The sequence below is a fragment of the Phasianus colchicus genome, chromosome 2, assembly GCF_987193195.1.
Source record: "Phasianus colchicus chromosome 2, bPhaCol1.hap1.1, whole genome shotgun sequence".
Taxonomy (NCBI): Eukaryota; Metazoa; Chordata; class Aves; order Galliformes; family Phasianidae; genus Phasianus; species Phasianus colchicus.
The window spans coordinates 12,622,403-12,641,047 of NC_143437.1; the positions used below are offsets into that span (position 1 = coordinate 12,622,403).

The following is an 18,645-nucleotide window of genomic DNA, read 5'->3' on the forward strand; positions in this document are numbered from 1 at the left end:
GGTATTTGGCAATTTTCACTTTGTCCCTCTGGTTATTTACTGCAGGATTGCTTCTCTCTGCTGCTCTGCCATTTGTTCTGTACCTATAGCATCTGAACTTATTATACTCTTGGTGAGAGGCTTACTTAATCAGCTGGGTCAAGTGGAGCCAAGAGTTGGACTTGATGACCCTTATGGGTCCCTTCCAACTCGGGATATTCTGTCATTCTGTGATTCTAAGAGCATTCTCCCTACCAACTACTATTCCTCAGGACTTCCTTGCTGGTATGCTGCTGAGATGCAAATCCTCAAAATCAATTTTGACTTAGAGGGGACTTGAACTGACTCCACATTCAAAACTTCTAAGATCTTCATTGATTTAATTTTGGCTGCTGGTGACTTAAACTTATGTAGATGTGCTGCAACTACGGACAAATTCATAGGCAACTATCCCTGCTGTCTTCAGAAACAGCAAAGAAAGCAGTTGCTGCTCCCTCACAGTGATCAATATCACCCTGTTTTGAAAGCTACTGTCATCTAAACTGTGCTGCTACCATTGTGTATGGAGATGCATTTATCTGTGCTCTTGGTTAATTCTAAGTGAGCCACAGCAAGAAAGACTTACTTGTGAAAGTTTAAATCAAGCCATGCCTGCAGCCTGGTTCTGGTGTGATCACTCAGATGGGGAAACTATTGCAAAATATAATTTCTAAAGCAACCAGATAATCCTGAACTCAGTGATTTGTCTCTGATCATTTCTACTTTATTATTATTATTTTTTAAGCTCTTGGGACAGTGTTCTCATTGACTACGTCTCCTGTCAAGACTGTCTGGGATAACAATGAAGCAGTTTATAATCTTAGGTGGCCCCTCAATTTTCAAAGAACACAAAGAGATCAGAGCACTTACATTGTATACAGTACAGGAATGAAGGCTGAGATGTTATCACACAGCTAACCTCCTTCTGTGCTCACCATGGATGTCATCCCACAGTAAATCTGCCATTACAAAGTGAATGGCAATTTTCAACTTTTTAGAGAAAATTATCTTCTCATACTGGGACCGGTGGAGGATTAATACTTCTATTTCAGTGTGCTTTTCTCTTTTGAAGACTGTCATCCCTTACTATATTTCCTATCAAGTTTTTTTTCTTTTCCTGTTGGTTAAATCAGAACTCTTGCACCCACTTCCTGCTGTTTTACAGCTGAAAGATAGCTTTACTCACTGGAAGGCTGGTGTCACAAGCAGCCAAATGGATACCACCCTCAGAGAAGTATCTGCTTCAGGTGTTGGTCTCTCAGCTACCAAATATCCTCAGATTTCCTTCACAGATCTATTTCTGAGAGCCTATATCACTTTTCCTTCCCTTATAATTTTCCACAGGAACTGGAAGAATTCAGTTGAAAAACTACTGGGCCATCTCTATCTTAAAGCACTGTCCTATTCCCATTGGATTTGTCCTTTACCTGTTTCCATTTTGTCCTGAATGAAATACAGTCCTTGCCACCATCACCTTTCCTTATTCTCTTTGCCACTGGTGTACATCTAACATTCCTAGCTGGAATGGAAGACAAGGCATCTCTCCGCGTTTCAGCTTGACATTGTTCCTCCCTCATTCTCAACAATTAAGAGAATCATCCACAGTCGCAGACACACAAGTCTCAGTGGTGTGGTATGATCTCCTCTTCTCTTTTGCTTGTCTGAAAATCTTTTCTCCCTCATTCTGTCCTGTTGAGTCTCAATCCTGCCTGTTTCCACTGTCTTGTTTTGTCTTTGGGGAATATTTTCCCTTCCTTTCTTTGATAATGAAATGTTACCCTTCTCCAAACAAATGCGCTGCTCTGCTTCATCTCTCCTACAGTGGCTAATTCCATCCTTTCTCTTGCACTTGCAAAGTCTTCTTCTCTGAATGGTTCTTTTCACTTTTCTGTCCTCCAAGCCTTCTTCTTCAGATGGTGTTTTCTAAAGTTTTGCAGTCTCCTCAGGTCATTCCTCAGCCACAGCTTTGAACTTCTGCATGAATTTGAAATTACCTCCACCTGAGTCTTGCACAGTTTTCTCCATTACCATGATAAAATTCTGTTCCATACGGAGTACATTCCCTTGTGTGCCACACTGCATTGAGATGTCACTGGGAGCTCCTGTAACCATCCATCATCTTTGTAAACTCCTTCCTCTTCTGACCATTTGGAATATTTCTTCAAAAGTGCCTAACAGAGTTAGGTACCAACATTCCACTGATATTTACTAGGCTGTAGGTACCTAGCCCTATTATGCATAATAGAGAAACAGAAGACTATCACGAGCTGTTAAGCAATAAAAAACCCTGCAACATGATCTCTTGTGGTTGAACATTTTAGTGAAATCCTGGATAGTCATTTGCAAAAAAGCTGACATGCAGGGTTTGGATTTAATCTCACATTTCCACTCAAACTGTGGCATTGTTTGAACACAACAGCTTTGGGATCCTGGCAAAAGAGTAAAACTGTCCGAGCTGTTCCACTCTGGTTTGAATTATCTCTCTCTTTATTTATTTATTTTCAGCTTTGAAGTCTGTGTACTTTAAAAATCAATGAACATCATATTAACAAGCAGACACTAATTACATTTTAACAAACTGGAAAGGCTTGGCTACAAATCTATGTAAAGATAAATTTCCATTTTAAAAAGCTTCCTAGTCCAATTGGCATCATTGGAGCAAGACAAAAGGATCTCTTTCCCAGAATTCTTTTCTATAATTTATAATGAGTCCTCACCATTGTACCATCTTGTAGATTAGGTCTGGTAAGCAGAGTACTCGTGTCTTTTACAGGATTAATGGAGAAATGAAAAAATTGCTCAGGTAATGACAACACTTAGCTTTTTGATAGCTCTTCTCATCAATTCAACTTTGTGTTTTACAAATAAATCAGGATCACTACCACAGTTTTACAGAGGAAAAAAAAGTGAGGCAAAGACCATTAATGCATCTCATCTACAGTTACTCAGCAGGGTGGAGATAGAACCAAATGGATTCTTTTAGACCCAGCATAGAGAGCTGGTCCATACGTTACTGGCTGGCTGAGAAGAGGAACTCTTAACATTTGGGCACTGGAATATACAGCGGGAGACAGAGAGTTGAGATCCACATGTTCTGCAGATAGAGAAATGTCTAAAGTATGCATACATGGTTCACGAATTATGAAAAATATCATGCCTCTTCTGAGTGCTCTGGCTGTACCCTTAGTATTAGAGATTTTTCATAAGCAACTCCCACATGAAAGAAAGATCCCCAGCAATATGTACAACAGTTTCAGTACTGCACAGTGAGCCAAGGCATCACGAGGTTTGTGTGGTAACACGGGGAGAGTAGGACACATGGCAAAGTGGTGCCTGAGCAAGCTCCAGGAAACACACGGTGGAAGTTGCGTTTTTGTAACATTCCAATTGATTTCATCACTTCTGTGCTATTCCAGAACAGCTGCTGGAAAGGTCAGCAGAGGAAGAACCCACTTCAGACAAGAGGCTACCACCTGCGGCACAGCAAAAGCCAGCCTGTGCCAAGAGCCATTTACTCACTGCACTGCCTGGGACTAGAGAGCATCATGCTGGAAGCCAGTAGGCTCAGCAGCCCACTTCATTCTGTGCTCTCACCAGATAAAACAGACCTGCTGCCTGCTGTGCTGGGAGTAGAAATGGAGCTATGGTAGGTAAGGACTGCAGACATAATGAATGATGCTTAATGCTTTGCTGTAGCACGAGAGATTAGTGTGGTGCTCCAGAAGCTGGAGGATACATACAGTTCTGGCCTACCCACAGGGTAATAGAGGCAGAGAATTTTCACAAAAAGTTCTTTGAGAAATGCTCAGTGGGATGGTACAAAAGCAAACTTCACTTGTCATGTCTGGCACTTTTGTTCCACGGTGACACATAACATTTTTTCTGTTACTGCAAGTACTTGACTTACCTTCAAAAGTCCAGATTTCCTGGCAACACCTTCTGGTTGAGCTTGTCAGAAAGAAACTTATCTGCTGGAATAATCTACAGAGCATGTCCTTCTGTACTTGAAAAAAAGAAATCTACCTGCAGCATTGGCACCTTAGCAAGGATGCCCAGTGAGGGCATCATAGTCATCAAAGACTCTGTATATGATTATACTAGCATCGCCTCTGAACAATTTTCAGCTCCAATACTGTTCACTGCAGATGGTGGCTCAAGCATCACTGCAAACCTGGTTATCACTGCAGCTCAAGCTGTTGAACTTGAGTCTATTGATAGTAATTAATACTACTTGGTCTTTGTGCAGCATCTGGTAGGTGTGACTATCTATAAAACATAAGAGAATACTAAGCGTCAGGGACATCTGCTATAGACTGAATCTATTCTGCCTTCTCATCATAAACAACCTGGAGTCACACATGGGCTATAGCATCTCTTTTTACCTAGCTCACAGTCACCATCTGAATATCAAAGATCAAGTTTTCCTCAAACCTGATTTTAAAAAATGTAAAACTCTTTCATTGCTAACAGAAAAAAAAATTTTTGCCCACACTTAAATCTAGGCTAAGACTCTGTTCTACCATGTCTCTCCAGATCATTTAGCTTTCCGTTACCTTTCCATTTGACAAACATGTGATGGATTTATCACTGCTCCCTTGCTATGTCCTGCCAGTGCGTCAAAAGAGACATGCTCAGCTCTTTGGTAACTGCTGAGCATCCAGCCTGATTCAGGCCCTGTGCTCTCATTCTGATGTTGCTGAATTCTTATTTTATGTGGTCAGTTGCGTGGTCACTTTGGGACTGTCCTGATCTGGGTCTGAATCTCCATTTTAAGAATGGAGAGAGTGAGAGTCTCATTAGTTTGTGACTGGCCTGCAGCAAGCACAACCAGTATTAGACGAGAGAAACATTGGGATCTGAGCTCCTTAGAAAATACCTAGAGGCTGAAATGTTCAGTTACCAATATTGGGATGGCATCTGCCATTTCTCAGCCTGTAGTGTGGCTTCTTTAAAATTTGGTCCTGATCTGTGTTTAATTTGAAGAACAATTAAACTTAAAGCACAGATAAAAAGCAGATTAACATATATTAGAGGATTGCTATTGCATTTCTAAGGAGGCTAGAAAATATATATTCAAGGAAACACCTTTAGCGTAGGCTGTTTTTCCTACTTTGTTGTTTTTCCCTATCTCAGCAGGACAGGGAAATATGCAATGCCCATTCAAACAAACACATTTTGGAAAAAAGAAGAAAAAGGGAAAGAAAATTCAAATCCTACCTTAAATAAATTGAATCCCATGTCACGGTCCTCTGTGAAGAGCAGCAGCTGTGAAACAGTGCTCAGTGTTCAGATCCCTCAGTAATAGATGCAGGCAGCTCACCTCACTGATAGGTCCCTCTTATAGTTGCTACAGGTTTAAACTAACGGTATTGACTTCAAAGCAAGGTTTAACCTGATCTACACCTGCGTGAGTAATAGGTCAAACCCACTCTTCGTTCAGCAGCTTGTGCAGGTCAGATATGGTGCAGCTGAGAAACTTAGCAACAGCAGTAGGAAACTTTTATGTCAGAATGAATGATTAAGGTCTGCAGGAGCTGATGAGGATACCAGGAAAACAAGGCAGAGAGAGGCAATGCCTACAATCCAGTGATAACACGCTTCAGGTCCCATGCAGGTGCCTGTGTGCTTTCCCCGAGACCTGGAGGACGGAAACTTGCAGAAAAGAAAGAACAATGTAAAGAGGGAGAAGTGGATGGTGGAACCACCTTGACAAATAAGATAAGCTCAGGAAATGTAGGCTTTTTGAAAGATGAGGTGGGATAAACATACAGGAAAGAGCAAACAATTCAGCTGCTTTGTCAAACAGACAATTGGAGTCTTCCCCTAGCATGAAGGTCAATCAAGATTTTAGGTAAGATAACGAGATGCTGGAACTGTAGTTTGCCAGCAAAAAGTTGATGTACACATACTTACATTTCCGCTGGGTTAAAATATGATGACTTGAGCAATTTTTATTTATTGAAAACAGTTCTTCAAAACCCTTTAAAACAATTACAGAGAACTACATCTCCCACTTGAAGATGGAATATATTGCAGGAAATGTGATCCTTATGCTAGATGTGCTAATTCCCTAATAAATACTCCACCAGTTTTTTCTTAAGCTGGCTAAAATAGGGACTTCCAAGTGGTGATCAGCTCTAAATCTACTAAAATTGATGTAAATCTGGAAAATCTCCACTGAAATTACACTGATGGAACAACCAGTGCCAGACCATAACTCAGCCTCATGGGGAAAAATCTAAGAGTCTGGAGTTCCTGGGGGTTGTATTACTGCACCAGTGGGGCAGGGATTTCTCCCAGAATGTTCCCCAAGCCCAGGGATAGTCAGCCTGTACTTGCTCTAATGTGTAAGGGATGGAAGAAATCAGAAGAAAGCATATAATAAATCAACCAACAGTCTCTGAAAAATAGCTGTCCTGTCTCCTTAATATGAGAGAGAGTAATGTTCTGAGGGCAGAAGGAATTCAGCCTTAGACAGAAAACATTCCCCTATAGGGGGACAAAAAGTGATCATTCTGTAGCTTAATCAATCTCAGGCCTCTCTTTGAGGAAAATAGCACGCTGCCTGCAACAGCACATATAATAATGCTTGCTGAAATATAAACTACGGCCAGACACCCCAAGATGGAAGGTCAGAAGTCAACTGAGGATCTGGCCGCAGATGTTCAGCAACGGAGATCAAAATGCAATATATCACGCTCAGTACTTTTCCTCAAGGAACAGGTTGTGAAAATTTCTCAGCCCATCTCCTTTGTAGTAGTGCACTCACCCTGCATGTAGCCTGTAAATCACAAATCGCCAGGTTACCTAAAGACAAAGTCCACCTTTCCTAATTTCTCCACATCCCGTGTCCAAGGATATTTTAGTATTTATACAGCGAATTTGCTCTTATCCACAAACGCAACTCCCTTGGACCTCTGCAGTGCTTTTCAAGTCCATCTACCAGAGCGAAGAATCATATGACACCACTTAGTCCCACCCCAACCCTTGATATATGTTTCCTAAAGCCAACATCTCGTATCATGGAATGTGTTGTAATCAGTTCTTAAAGTTATAGCACCACTGGATTTTTATTAACTTGCATGACAACAACAACAAAAACCCAACAAAAAGTGGCCCCTTATAACCAATCAGCCTTGTTATATCCTGAAAGCAGCTTTAACAAGCAGAGAGTAATATAGTGTAATTGGTACTCCGCAATTTAATTGTACTGTTCTTAAATCTAATATTGCAGCTGTGGGTTAAGTTTACACCACAGCTTTCAAGAGAACATGAAAGTGTGGTACATCTGTGCAACAGAAACCTAAACATCTCTCATCTGATGTGTTTACAATGACATTTGATAGTGTGGAATGGTTTGGAGTTCATTCTTAAAGCTGCAGAACCACTTTTCAACACCACAGAAAAGGGAAAAAGCTACAATATCCCTCCAACTACCCAGCCCACACGAGGCTGACAGTTCTGCTGCTGAAGGCATTGCAGGGAAGCTGCAGACTGTAACATTTCCTCCAAGCATCTTTGAGCATTTGTCACTTGAGTAGTGGAAAGGAGAACAAGGACGTCTTCCTCTCAGATGACATAATCAATTATTTGAAAAATAAGCCACTCAAAAAGCCTGCAGCTTGACAAGCAAAACCACCCCTGACGTGCGTATACCAGACAAGAACATTTCAAGAAATGTTATTAAGTGGGCGACCTTAGTGCAGTTAGGAATGGCAGAGCTCTCAATTTAGCAGGTGGGAGAACTGCTCATGGTATCCCAAATGTCACAATTCTGTATAACTAACAACTTGGGCATTATGTACTTGTTAGTGAATTTATTAAGCCCATAAGTAGTTCAGGAAACTTAGGAATGGGCCCATAAATGTCATCTGCAGTTTGTGAACTGCGAGTATCTGACTGTTTTGATCAAGGTTTTTACGGGAAAGTTAAATGGTTATTAAAATTATTTACTGCTGCTACATGAAAAGGGAGCAAGCCTGCTGAAGAGCTCTTGTTATGATAAGATGGGGAAGGCTGTAGGTCAAATGCATTAGAATAAAAACATTTCTTTATTTCTAAGCCCCAACTTTTGTATAATATGAGGCTTACAGTATGTTGAAGTGGCAGAGAAAGGGTCTGTGGAGGGGAGGAGACATTCCTCTTTCCCATAATCTGTTGTCAGAAATATCTGATGAGGTAACTTTTCTTGTTCTCAGCATTAGCCGTCTTCTAACTTTTTTTTTGTCCCTGGAAAAAGGCACGATAGGGCAAATGAGTTAAGAGGTCACTTTCTGCTCTGTAGCAATCCACAGTGATGTCTTGATTAATGCTCTTCAGCAGACAGAATTCAATTTCACTGATGAAGCTCAGTTATACTGCCATACTACACTGGATCCATTTGGTTTTTAACCTTTATTCTTTCAGTCAAAATTAGGACTATCTGAAGCCTCTTCATAAAAAGGGGCTGTAACAAAAGCTGTACGCTAGCAACATGATCAATGGATGCATTCATTCTGCATAAAAAATACCATAAGAAGAACAGATCTCCTGGGAGGCAAATCTGTATCAATATTTCAGTCTCTTAAATACAGAAATTTGATACAATAAAATGCAAAAACCAAGCTTTCCCTCCTTTCAATTAACTGAGAAACAAAAACTGTCCTTAGAAGGGAAGAAATGCATTCATATTTGGTTTTTGGGTTTTCCCCCCTTTCATAGCATCATAATGTTCTCTTCATGGGCGGAAAACTTAATCTTCAAATTCAAACCGATTTTCTTCATACAGTTCAGGATGAGATGACTTGGAATATCGTGAATATTTCAGTTGTAGAAAATCACCCAATTCATCCAGAGCATTCAAAACCTGTAAGAACCATCACACTGTGTCAATTCTCTTGGGAAAAGATACGGAGTTTGATTATCTTCAACTTTATAGCAGAAGAACAAGGCCAAAAGGCCATCACACAAAGTGTATAAAGGGCAAATGTTGCTTTTAAGTTTCTCAGAATGAATATTCAGCCACTGATGTACAACAGCATTCATGAGAATGCATGAGAATGGACTCCTTCAGTAGATCATGTTGTATCAGTCAGAATGTGAGCACAGATTAAAAAGATGACATTCTAGAAGCATGGGGTCAAACAATAATCCAGGTAAAAAGTTATGACTGCTTGTGAAAAAGACACATGTAAGGCAATACTTCAGTGTTTCCATACAGATCCTGAAGACTGAAATGTATTTTCTTGGATAAGACTCAGAACACAGTGCTAATCAGAGTCATTGTGAACACCCTGAAAGGTATTTCTAATGCTCCACTGTTTTCTTGTAGTAGTATCACAGGCAGAATTAGTAATGCATTAGGACTGTATTGCAATTTGCTGAGCTGTGTCCCCAGCTCTCAGCAGATTCAGAAAGTGCTACATCACAGAAAAGCAGCTGAACGTCTTGCAGTATCTTAACCACACTCAAGAACTGCCAGACTTTTGGCAAAGAAAACAGCAAATTTGATTGTGAGCCTGTTTCTATTAGGCCACTGAAATGTGCTGAAGAATAGAGGGAAGTATTTCATGCAAAAAGATAGCTTCATAATCATTAAGGAGGTTGCCCTTTAAGTGGATCTTTCCTTTACATAGTTCCAGACCAAGATTCAAAGTCTGTTTTGCCAAAGGGAGGTGGAGGTTATCATTGTGCTTGTTACCTGTTACTACACTGAATTTAGGAATGTTCACAAAGTATTTACCTTAAGAAAATCTTTCAGCCTGAGTGTAATTAAACTCAGGGCATTTCCATTCCCCCATAATGTAAGGATGTTTAAAGAATGCCACAAACAGTACAGAAATGACTTCAATTTCCAAGGTAAAACCACAGTATGTTCAAGAATGATAGCTGGGAAATGTTTCAGGCTGTCACTGGCACCAGGAAGCAGTGATGTGCAAGTAGGAGAAGCAAACATGCAGTGATGACTTACAGATGCAATGGGCTTGACACTTGGGGTGGGTGGTGAGGAAGCAAAGGAAAGCAGCAACCTCAAGAGATTAATCTTCAGATCAACCTCCTTTCTTTCTACCAGTTATGTAAGCCAAAATCTGTACAGCCAAAGAGTAAAAGGTGACAGCAACAAAGGCATGTACATAACTGTCCGGCTCTATGCGATTTTATGACATCATACCTCACTAATAACTACTGCAACTTTAAGAGCAGCAGGGATTTTGCACTGCACACATGCAAAACAGATTTCTCAGCGTTGTTCGAGTGAGGCCCACATTGGCACAGGAGCTGGTTAACCAGGCAGGGCTCCCACCTCTAGCCCATATGAATCTCAGGATGCAAACGGGAGTCAGGGGCTCTTTGCAGGCAGGCACAGGTGTTTGCCTGCAAGAAGAAGTGGCATCTTCTACTCAAATGCCTTCTATGTTCACAGGGTTAGTTTTGTGGTTTGTTTTTCCTTTAAGCATCATACTTGTACAAAGAGAAGAAAATGAAATTTTGAAATGTACTGCTACCCTCAGCACTTTCTACCTCTAAGTTGTTTTATTCTGAGAATGAGGATTGTATATCAAGCCAAGACAAAAAGACCTTCAGCAAGAAGGGGAGATGAAAAATGTTGAAGAGTTTTGTTTTTTGTTTGTTTTTTTTTAACACATTTCTGACCATGTTGGAAGGGGAGCTTAAGATGGAAGTCTCAGCGTATTCTTAATAGTCTGTTGTCAGAGAAAGTTACGGAGCTGAAGGGGCCAGACAGAACCAATTAAACCTCATCAGGTTTAAACCATTCCAAATACAGTTTGCAGTTTCCACCTGTACCCCCAAGGCTGTCCCATGTATTACTGCAATTCGAGAAACGTGGAAATACAGAATGAACACAGGGGCATAGAAAAACTGATCTGCAATTATTGCTATCAGTTCAGGTTTCCTACTCTGATAGTTCTGACCTATCAGTAAACTTTTTTGTCTTGCTGTGTTTTTCATGAATGTCTTCATTAATTGTGACAGATTTGGCCACTACTAGAAATAGAAGAACATAGTAAGTTAACTCTATTTTAAAATAAAATATATAAGGCTATATTGCCTTTAAAGATCAAGTGACAAGACTAGAAGAATGAATGTAAATATGAATTACGGAGATTCAAAGTAACAGAGACACAGCTCCTCCCTTGGCATCTGAAGTTAATTTCAGCAGGACATCTGTGCTTACCGTGTCTAACATCTCCCGTGTATGTGCAGCTGACACACAAAACCGAGCCCTGGACTCTGTGATAGGAGTAGCTGGAAACCCAACCACAACAACCCCGATATTTTTTTCTAACATGCGTCTTGCAAAAGCCCTACGGAGAGAAGAAGGAAAAAAAAACAAAAGTAAATTACCTCCAATAAACTGACCACAAAGAGAAAACATTCAAGTGTAATAAAACAATGGGTAAAATCTTGACTTCAATTGAAGTGGATAGTAATATTCTCACTGAATTCCATGAAAGCCAGAATCTTATCAGAAGGACCAAATTGTTTGCTGTTTAACAGTTCACAGAGCCAAGTGAGTGTCAAATACTAGTGGTATGACAGCAGAAGAAGTATTGTAGAGTGGAACCGAGTCATTCATGTCAATCAAAGGCTTTGAGTGTAAATCAAAATGTGTGGGCCTTTGCAGTCTCAAGCACTGAAGAAGTCAGGCCTTTGGAAGGACTGGGAGCTTGTTTCCAGCTCATTAACAGGAATCAAACAAACTCTGTGATGGTTTATTTGCTCCTACAAGCATTATGCTTCTTTGGGAGCATTTTGCGAGGTGTGTACTAGACCTAGAGCACACAGCCACTCTAGGTGACCTGCAAAATCTCCCTGTATGCTGACCACTACATTTGTATGTCTTTGTCACAGCATAAGTGCTGCTCGATGGGTACTGAATGGTAAAACATCTTCTCTGTGCAAAGATTGTTCAAATATCAGATGGGGATAAAGAGAATCCATCAAAACTAACTCATACACCAAAGGCTATTTATCCCTTTCAAGGACTGCTAGTTAAAAAATCCAATTTCTAAATGTTATCAGGAATGTTATTCCATGAAATCATTTAACAGATGCTGCTTCTCTTATGAAACATCTACCAAAAACAACTATATTTTTCATAGCTTATGCCAAGTAACTTTCGAAGTTGAAGGTGTTGGTTTTGCATATCAGGTGTTTTCAGTACTTACCCTATCTTACCAGGCATATAAAGGAGTAATGGGACCACAGGAGAATCATCATTGCCATAGATGATGAAGCCCATTTCGTGCAGTCGTCTTCTGAAGTATCTTGTGTTTTTCCCTAGCTGGCGCACTCTCTGGAGCCCTGAAATGTGTCAGTTGGGAGAACAGTCAGTGCAAAGGTAATGGGCTGAAAACAGCTGTAGGTAACAATTCAAAAAGTTCAACTGAGATATACGCATCACCGCTTCATTCAGAATAAAAGCATGGAATGAGCAAAATGCAGATATATGGAATATTATGGCACTATAGGACAGACAGCTGATATTTCTGTGCTTTCAAGGTGCCTTCCCACTGGCAGAAACTGCCTTGTTTTATATCTTCTGGGGATACAGACATGAACAATTTGCTTTACAGTATTGCAATGAGTAAAGTCTGCTGAATGACACACACAGAGAAGCAGGTATGATTACAGATCATTACAGATAGAGTACATCTCAACACAATTCACAGTAAGGAGAAACAACAGATTTCAGTACATACATCAGTACATTCATGTATTATCTCACTAAAGGCATTCTGCAAGACTGCTCATATCTTAAGCAGTTATCTAACACAGCCTATGGTAAGCTCAAAGACAACTAGTTCTCACCTTCTTTTGCAAAGTAAATGAGGAATGCTCAGATGGAAAATGTGGCGATCCCATGAGATGCTTCCCTATTCTTTCCAGAGATCCTAGAGGCCCAACCTGACAATCCCTTCCATACATTTTGTCACATGCATCAAACAATTCACACCCTCTCATTCACAGGACAACACTCAATTACACGCAAGCATTCAGAGTAAGCAAATTATGGAATTATATGCAGTTGTGACCACTGCACTGTTACTGCAGTGAGGACAACTGTTAACTGATGAGAAGCTTTAGTTCTGTGGCAAGGTCTGATTTTATAAGGAATTCTAATTGATCCAAAATATGCTGTCTTAAATCCTGTGTTGCCTAGTCTTTGATATTTCTTTGAACTACTGTATTCACTTCAGTCATGTCCTGTAGCATGTACCGTAGATCCTGCTGCAGACACTGTGCAGACTTGCCCTGGTTCCTGGGGATTTGAGCCACCGCTGTGCTGTGCTCCAGCACACTGCAGGACTGTAGTTTTTCATACATTTCAGACACAAATTTTGGTGCCTACATTATCCTCATTCAGTCACTAATCCACAGATATGTCCCCCTGCAGAACAGACAGAAGACTTGAAAACAATTATTTTAAATGGAAAAAGAGAAAGAAAGAAGACCAAAACTAGCAGAGAAAGTGCTCTAGATAAGTCAGCTCAGCTTTCTTTTGCAGTGTCACTAAGAAAGCAAACTCTGACAAGCACAGTTGCCTCCCTACCCACTGCATACAAAAGGGAAGAGCCCTCTCTTCATTACTGTAGGCAGGGGCTAGAGAATGCCCTTTCCCCACTCTATATTTCATCATTATATTTCATCAGCAAGCTGATCCATGCGCTGCATTTCTAATGCTGTACGGTGCTGTCAGGGATGGTACCCCTTAACCCATACCCACACAGCTGCTGCTTCCTGCTCCCTCCTCAGCACCGGCCCTGGGCTCTCACAGTCACACAATGAATCAAGCCAGGTCCTCCATCTGCCTGAGCCGGCCAGGAAGAAGTCTGCCACAGCACTGTCATGCAGATCAATTCTCCAACCACTGGCACTGTGCAGGCGCTCGTGCTCACAATAGAGGATGCACTAGGAACATGTGGTAGGAATGGGAGTTAGTGGGACAACCTGTCAGCTACATTATCTTTTGTTTCTCCTGTTCACCAGCTCATACTTTCAGTATTGCTTAGATCACCTCACCATGCACAAGCACCAAAGTCCCCAGTACAATTCATTCTCTCTTTTTCCATTTGCTTTTACGTTGCCTTTGCACAAATGTATTTTGTTTTCACTTTCCATTTACTTTTTCATTTTACTTTCCTTTTCATTCTCTTCATTCTCCATTTACAGCTTCCTGCTGCCACCAGGGTGCCTGGTTCCTGATGTCCCATCTCGCTCCTTGTAGCTGCAGCAGCCACTCAGGCACTTCCACCTGCTGCACACCGCCTTTGGCAGACTTGCCCTCCAACCACAGTCTGTTGCAGCACCTGCTGTGCCTTTTCTTCCTCTCCCCTCCTGGATGAAGTGGGTATCACTATGCCTACATAAACCTCTTCCCCACTAATCATTTCTGAGTGTGCATAGGTCTGAACAAGATCTACTGCTTCATCTGTTCTGTATCTTCCCAAGTGAAGGCTCTGTCAATGTTCTGGCTGGAAAATTTATAGGGAAAGTGGAACTTGCCGAACAAACTAGAAGATCTCATAAAACCAGTGAATACGTAACTTTATGCATGAACTGCCCACACAGACAACCTGTTAGTTACAGTTTCAGTCATTCAGCTTAAAGCATTTGGTGGAAGATCTGCTGGGTTAGAGAAGGCCACAAATAGTTTAACCATCTCTCTAATGCTGCTAAAACAAAAACAGCTGTGCCAGAGAAAAGAAAACAAATGAAACACAAAAGCATCCTACTACAAAGCTTTCCAGTCACTAATAAAAACAATAGTCTGTGGTATTTCCAAAAATATTTCTGGTGTAGTAGATCTTAAAGACCAGGAGGAAATAGTGGGGGGGAGAGATGGAGGCAGGGGAGGTGGCAAAGGAAGGGGCTGAAAGAAGAACTTCAGGACAATGTGGCTGGAGTCTGACGACAGAACCTTTTAATTAAGACTTTATTAATGTCTCCTGTATGCCCACTTTACAAGGAGGTGGGTGGGGAACTGATCTGAACGGGGGGCTCAAAGCCACTGCTCCTTCTTGCTGTCTTAGCCACCCCTAAGCTAGTTTCCAAATGCTCAGCATTTGAAACTACTAGATTTTCGATTAGGGAAAGTTTTCATAAATGCAGATGTTCTTGGCGGATGCAGCTTAATACTTGCTGCCTTCTCCTCTCTATTCAGCTGTTTACCACAAAGCTGGAAACAAAGTGTCAGCCACGCAAGATTCCAGGCCCTTCGGTATTTATCAAACCATATGCGCACGGCATAGGAGTTTTCTTTCTTTTAAGTACCAAGAACTTAAACTCCAAAGCAAAGAAACACAACAGCCAAAAGAGCATTTTCTGGCAACCCCTATAACTGTCAAACACCTCCTTTTGCAATTCTACCCTGCTAAATCCGTGTCCTCGAACAGCTGGTGATGGGACGGGTACCCTTTTGAAAATCCCCACAGAACTCATTTGAAGAAAGCCAATGCTGATGCAAAAGAGCCACTTCAGCGTTTTAGAAACATCTCGAAATAGTAATGTCACTTGCAGAGATGCATTAAAGAGCCTAATAAAAGATCAGAGCATTCACATATATCTGGAGGGGAAAAAAAGCACATTAGGAGACGATTGCTACAAACACTGGTGGGTGGCTGGCTGGGAGGAACCTACTTCTTTACCAAGTGTCAACACTTTCCTTTCTCATGTGAAGTTTTGTGGTCAAAGACCACATACACACAGCATATAAACAGCCATCTTACGCGCTGTCCTGATAAGAGCAATAAAACCCTTAAAGTTTTCAACTGTATTTCAGTGCTTTTTCCTGTGCTGTATGGCACCCTCCAAAGTCAGATAGTGGAGGCAGATCAGAGCAGAATGTTTATTTTGGTCTCATTGGCCCCGTTTTCCCCCTACACTGCAGATTAAATCAGCATAAAAGTGATGAAATTCAGTTTAGAATTAGATCTTAGACCAAATCTCACTGTGGTATGTTTAATCACAGGCACTTTATTTAAGAACTATTTTATTTGATTCTTGAGGCTGTGATCTTGCATCTTTCAGTCTTGCTAACCACCTCCTTTTATGAGCAAAAATCTGCAGAGTCAGAACTAAAAGGATGCAACTGCATCTATTTGAGGGCAAGAATTTGCCTGTACAGCACTAACTACAGGATCAGAGCCTCAGCAAATATATTTGTTCAGAATTTCCTAGTTTTCAAAATTCTTGAGAATTTACAGCCTCCACAGCCTATGCAAATAGCCTACAGCATAGCTTGGAGGATACTCAGGTCGTTACACTCCCTAAAACAAGTGAACCACAACACGGCACATGTTCAAAGAGAACAGAAAGCCGGGACAAAGGAAAACCGACTCTTTGCTAATTGAAATGAAGCCCACTAATGCTCCCGAGTTTGCAGCTATGGTTGAGCATGACCTTATTAAGAGCTCCATATGTTCTTTTCAGCTGAATTGAAAAGGGACACAAAGAGGGAAAACTGAAGGATAAAGGATTCTTAAGCTTCACAAGTTGTCTTCATATTGCCTGGAACTTATAGTGATACACAGGTTACTGGGATTGTACTGAAGTACTGGATTATTTACTTGTACAGTACACCTACTGCTGGTACATTCAGAGGTTACATCTGCTACACTGCTTTAAAATATTTATCTCAAGATTCTAAGGTGTTGGAGATTATAGGAAAAATGGTTTATTTGACATGCATTATTGCACATTGCCAGTTTTAGCTCATTAATCTCTGTAGTCTTTTCAAAGGCATTATAGCTCACAATTAATATGGTTTAGTATAGGATAAAAACCAATAAAAACTAACAAAAACTAAGAGAAGGCAAGAGAGAAGGCAATGATAAAAGATAGATGGCCTGCTCATGATTTCTTTGAAACAACACACTTTTTAAGAGAGCCAGAGTGGAGCAGAGGAAGCAGGGGACGTTCAGTGGCACGCTGGGCGAGGCTACAGACCTGCCTGCAGTGAGGAGCAGCTCTGCACTCTGACAGCAGGAAGGCATCCTGACTGTGGGCCTGAGGGCCTGACTGCAGGTGGGTGTTACCTGGCACAGCTCCACACACTTCAGCAGAGCTGCGCTACTTACACCAGCTGAGGACCTTATCCTGGCAGCTGAAGAGGTAGTAAAACTATCAGCTCCTTGAAACAAAAGCTTGCTTTCCTCTTCCAGAGATGTCTGATTTTTCCTCCTGCAAGGTTTTAATAAGCGAGAAGCTGGCTGCGTTCAGTTCTTGCACAAACAGGCTGCCTTTGAACTCTTCCTGTTTCCAAGGCTTCCAACCTTGGAAATTCTGACTCAGTATACTGAAAACAGGAATAAGCAACCTGTAACCTTTCCTATCCAGATCTCAGGCGTATTTTAGTTGAAGGAAAGCTATTTTTCCTGCAATCACTCGAAAGAAGATAATCCCACACTGCACTCTTCTTTGGCACGTGGTGGACTCTTCAGGATACAAATTCACCTGCTTTAATCTCCTCCAGCTGCTGGTTCATTGGGTATTCCTAGATAATTAGTCACACAATCACACTTTTACATACCAATGTCAGTGTGCCTCTTCAATCTGTGTTCCTTGGATGCAGAACTCAACTCCCTGCCATTCTTGTCTAACTAGATAGTAAGAAAGCGAACTTGCAAAGGCTGAAAAAAAAGAAAAAGGAAAACAATAGCTCTTCCCCACTAAACTGTTGCAGATGGACAGATTTTTTTTCCTCTCGTTCCATTATAAGAGTAACACACATGTACCTCCACATGCATTAAATCACCAATAGAACTCTATAAAACTGGGGTGCCTAAAGGAAATATGTTCTCAGATAAAAAAATCTTTATAAAAAATAACTTTGCTATGAATTGGAGAGAAGTGAGGACATTTTCTCCTCCAATCTAATGCCAACTATAAACCTAGCAATTTCAACTTAATTCAACTGCTAAATAAGCCCTTAAGGACTTACTTAGTTGGTCCAATTTTAACTGTGAACTGCAAAAAACTTTCCAGAGCAGACTACAGGAAGAAAAAGAGGCAACGTCAGTTGAAGCAGACAGAGGAGAGATTGTACAAATACTGTCATTTTGACCTTATTTCTCAAATGAGTCCACTACACCTACCAGCACCTTATCAACATTCAGATATATAATGCCAGCATTCAGCGTCCCCCACAAAAACAAGGACAGAGCAGCCAGCCTTGTCTGAGCCTTATTTACTCCCAGCACAGGTGATTAATCTCAAAGCACATCAGTCTCTCAGCTAAAAGCCAGCCAGTGCTCCAGCTGCATCACACTAGGTGTTTCTGAAATGCCAATGACCTAAATGCAGTTACAAAATGCATTTCTCCTTCATGCTCCTCTGGCTGAAAATTGTGCTGGACTACTTGGGCAAGCAGCACCTGGAATGGAGGAAGGCTCCTCGTGCTCAGTCTCAGTAGCAAAGATACCCTTAAAAGACAGCTGTGTCCCGCTGTCCCTGGGAAAGCATGGCTATCTCTGCTGGGGGCAGGCTGAAAATCATCCAGTAGATTGCATGCTGGCACATGCAGAGAAGCTCACAGGCTCATCATATCTCTCCTTTACTTGTAGTTAATGCTCAGTTACGAACAAAGTGAGACCTATCTGGGCAGGGTCTGCTAAAGGACCTGGC

The 18,645-nt window shown here is 41.2% G+C and overlaps 2 protein-coding genes across 9 annotated transcripts in view; one reads left to right on the forward strand and one right to left on the reverse strand.

Moving 5' to 3' along the window:
* LOC116232097 (uncharacterized) overlaps positions 1 to 4,594 on the forward strand; it is an 86,213-nt gene extending 81,619 nt beyond the window's left edge. The window contains exon 3 of the mRNA XM_090134821.1: positions 3,435 to 4,594. Within this exon, the coding sequence (XP_089990947.1) occupies positions 3,435 to 3,580 (146 nt within the window). The 3' untranslated portion in view covers positions 3,581 to 4,594. The remainder of the gene's footprint in view (positions 1 to 3,434) is intronic.
* Positions 4,595 to 4,596: 2 nt separating this feature from the next.
* Positions 4,597 to 18,645, reverse strand: part of SPTLC3 (serine palmitoyltransferase long chain base subunit 3) — a 293,417-nt gene continuing 279,368 nt past the window's right edge. For all 8 annotated transcript variants that reach the window (XM_090134807.1, XM_090134808.1, XM_031598140.2 and 5 more), the window contains 3 exons: positions 12,189 to 12,324; positions 11,195 to 11,324; positions 4,597 to 8,863 (listed from right to left, as the gene is read on the reverse strand). In XM_090134807.1, the coding sequence (XP_089990933.1) occupies positions 8,750 to 8,863; positions 11,195 to 11,324; positions 12,189 to 12,324 (380 nt within the window). In that variant the 3' untranslated portion in view covers positions 4,597 to 8,749. The remainder of the gene's footprint in view (positions 8,864 to 11,194; positions 11,325 to 12,188; positions 12,325 to 18,645) is intronic.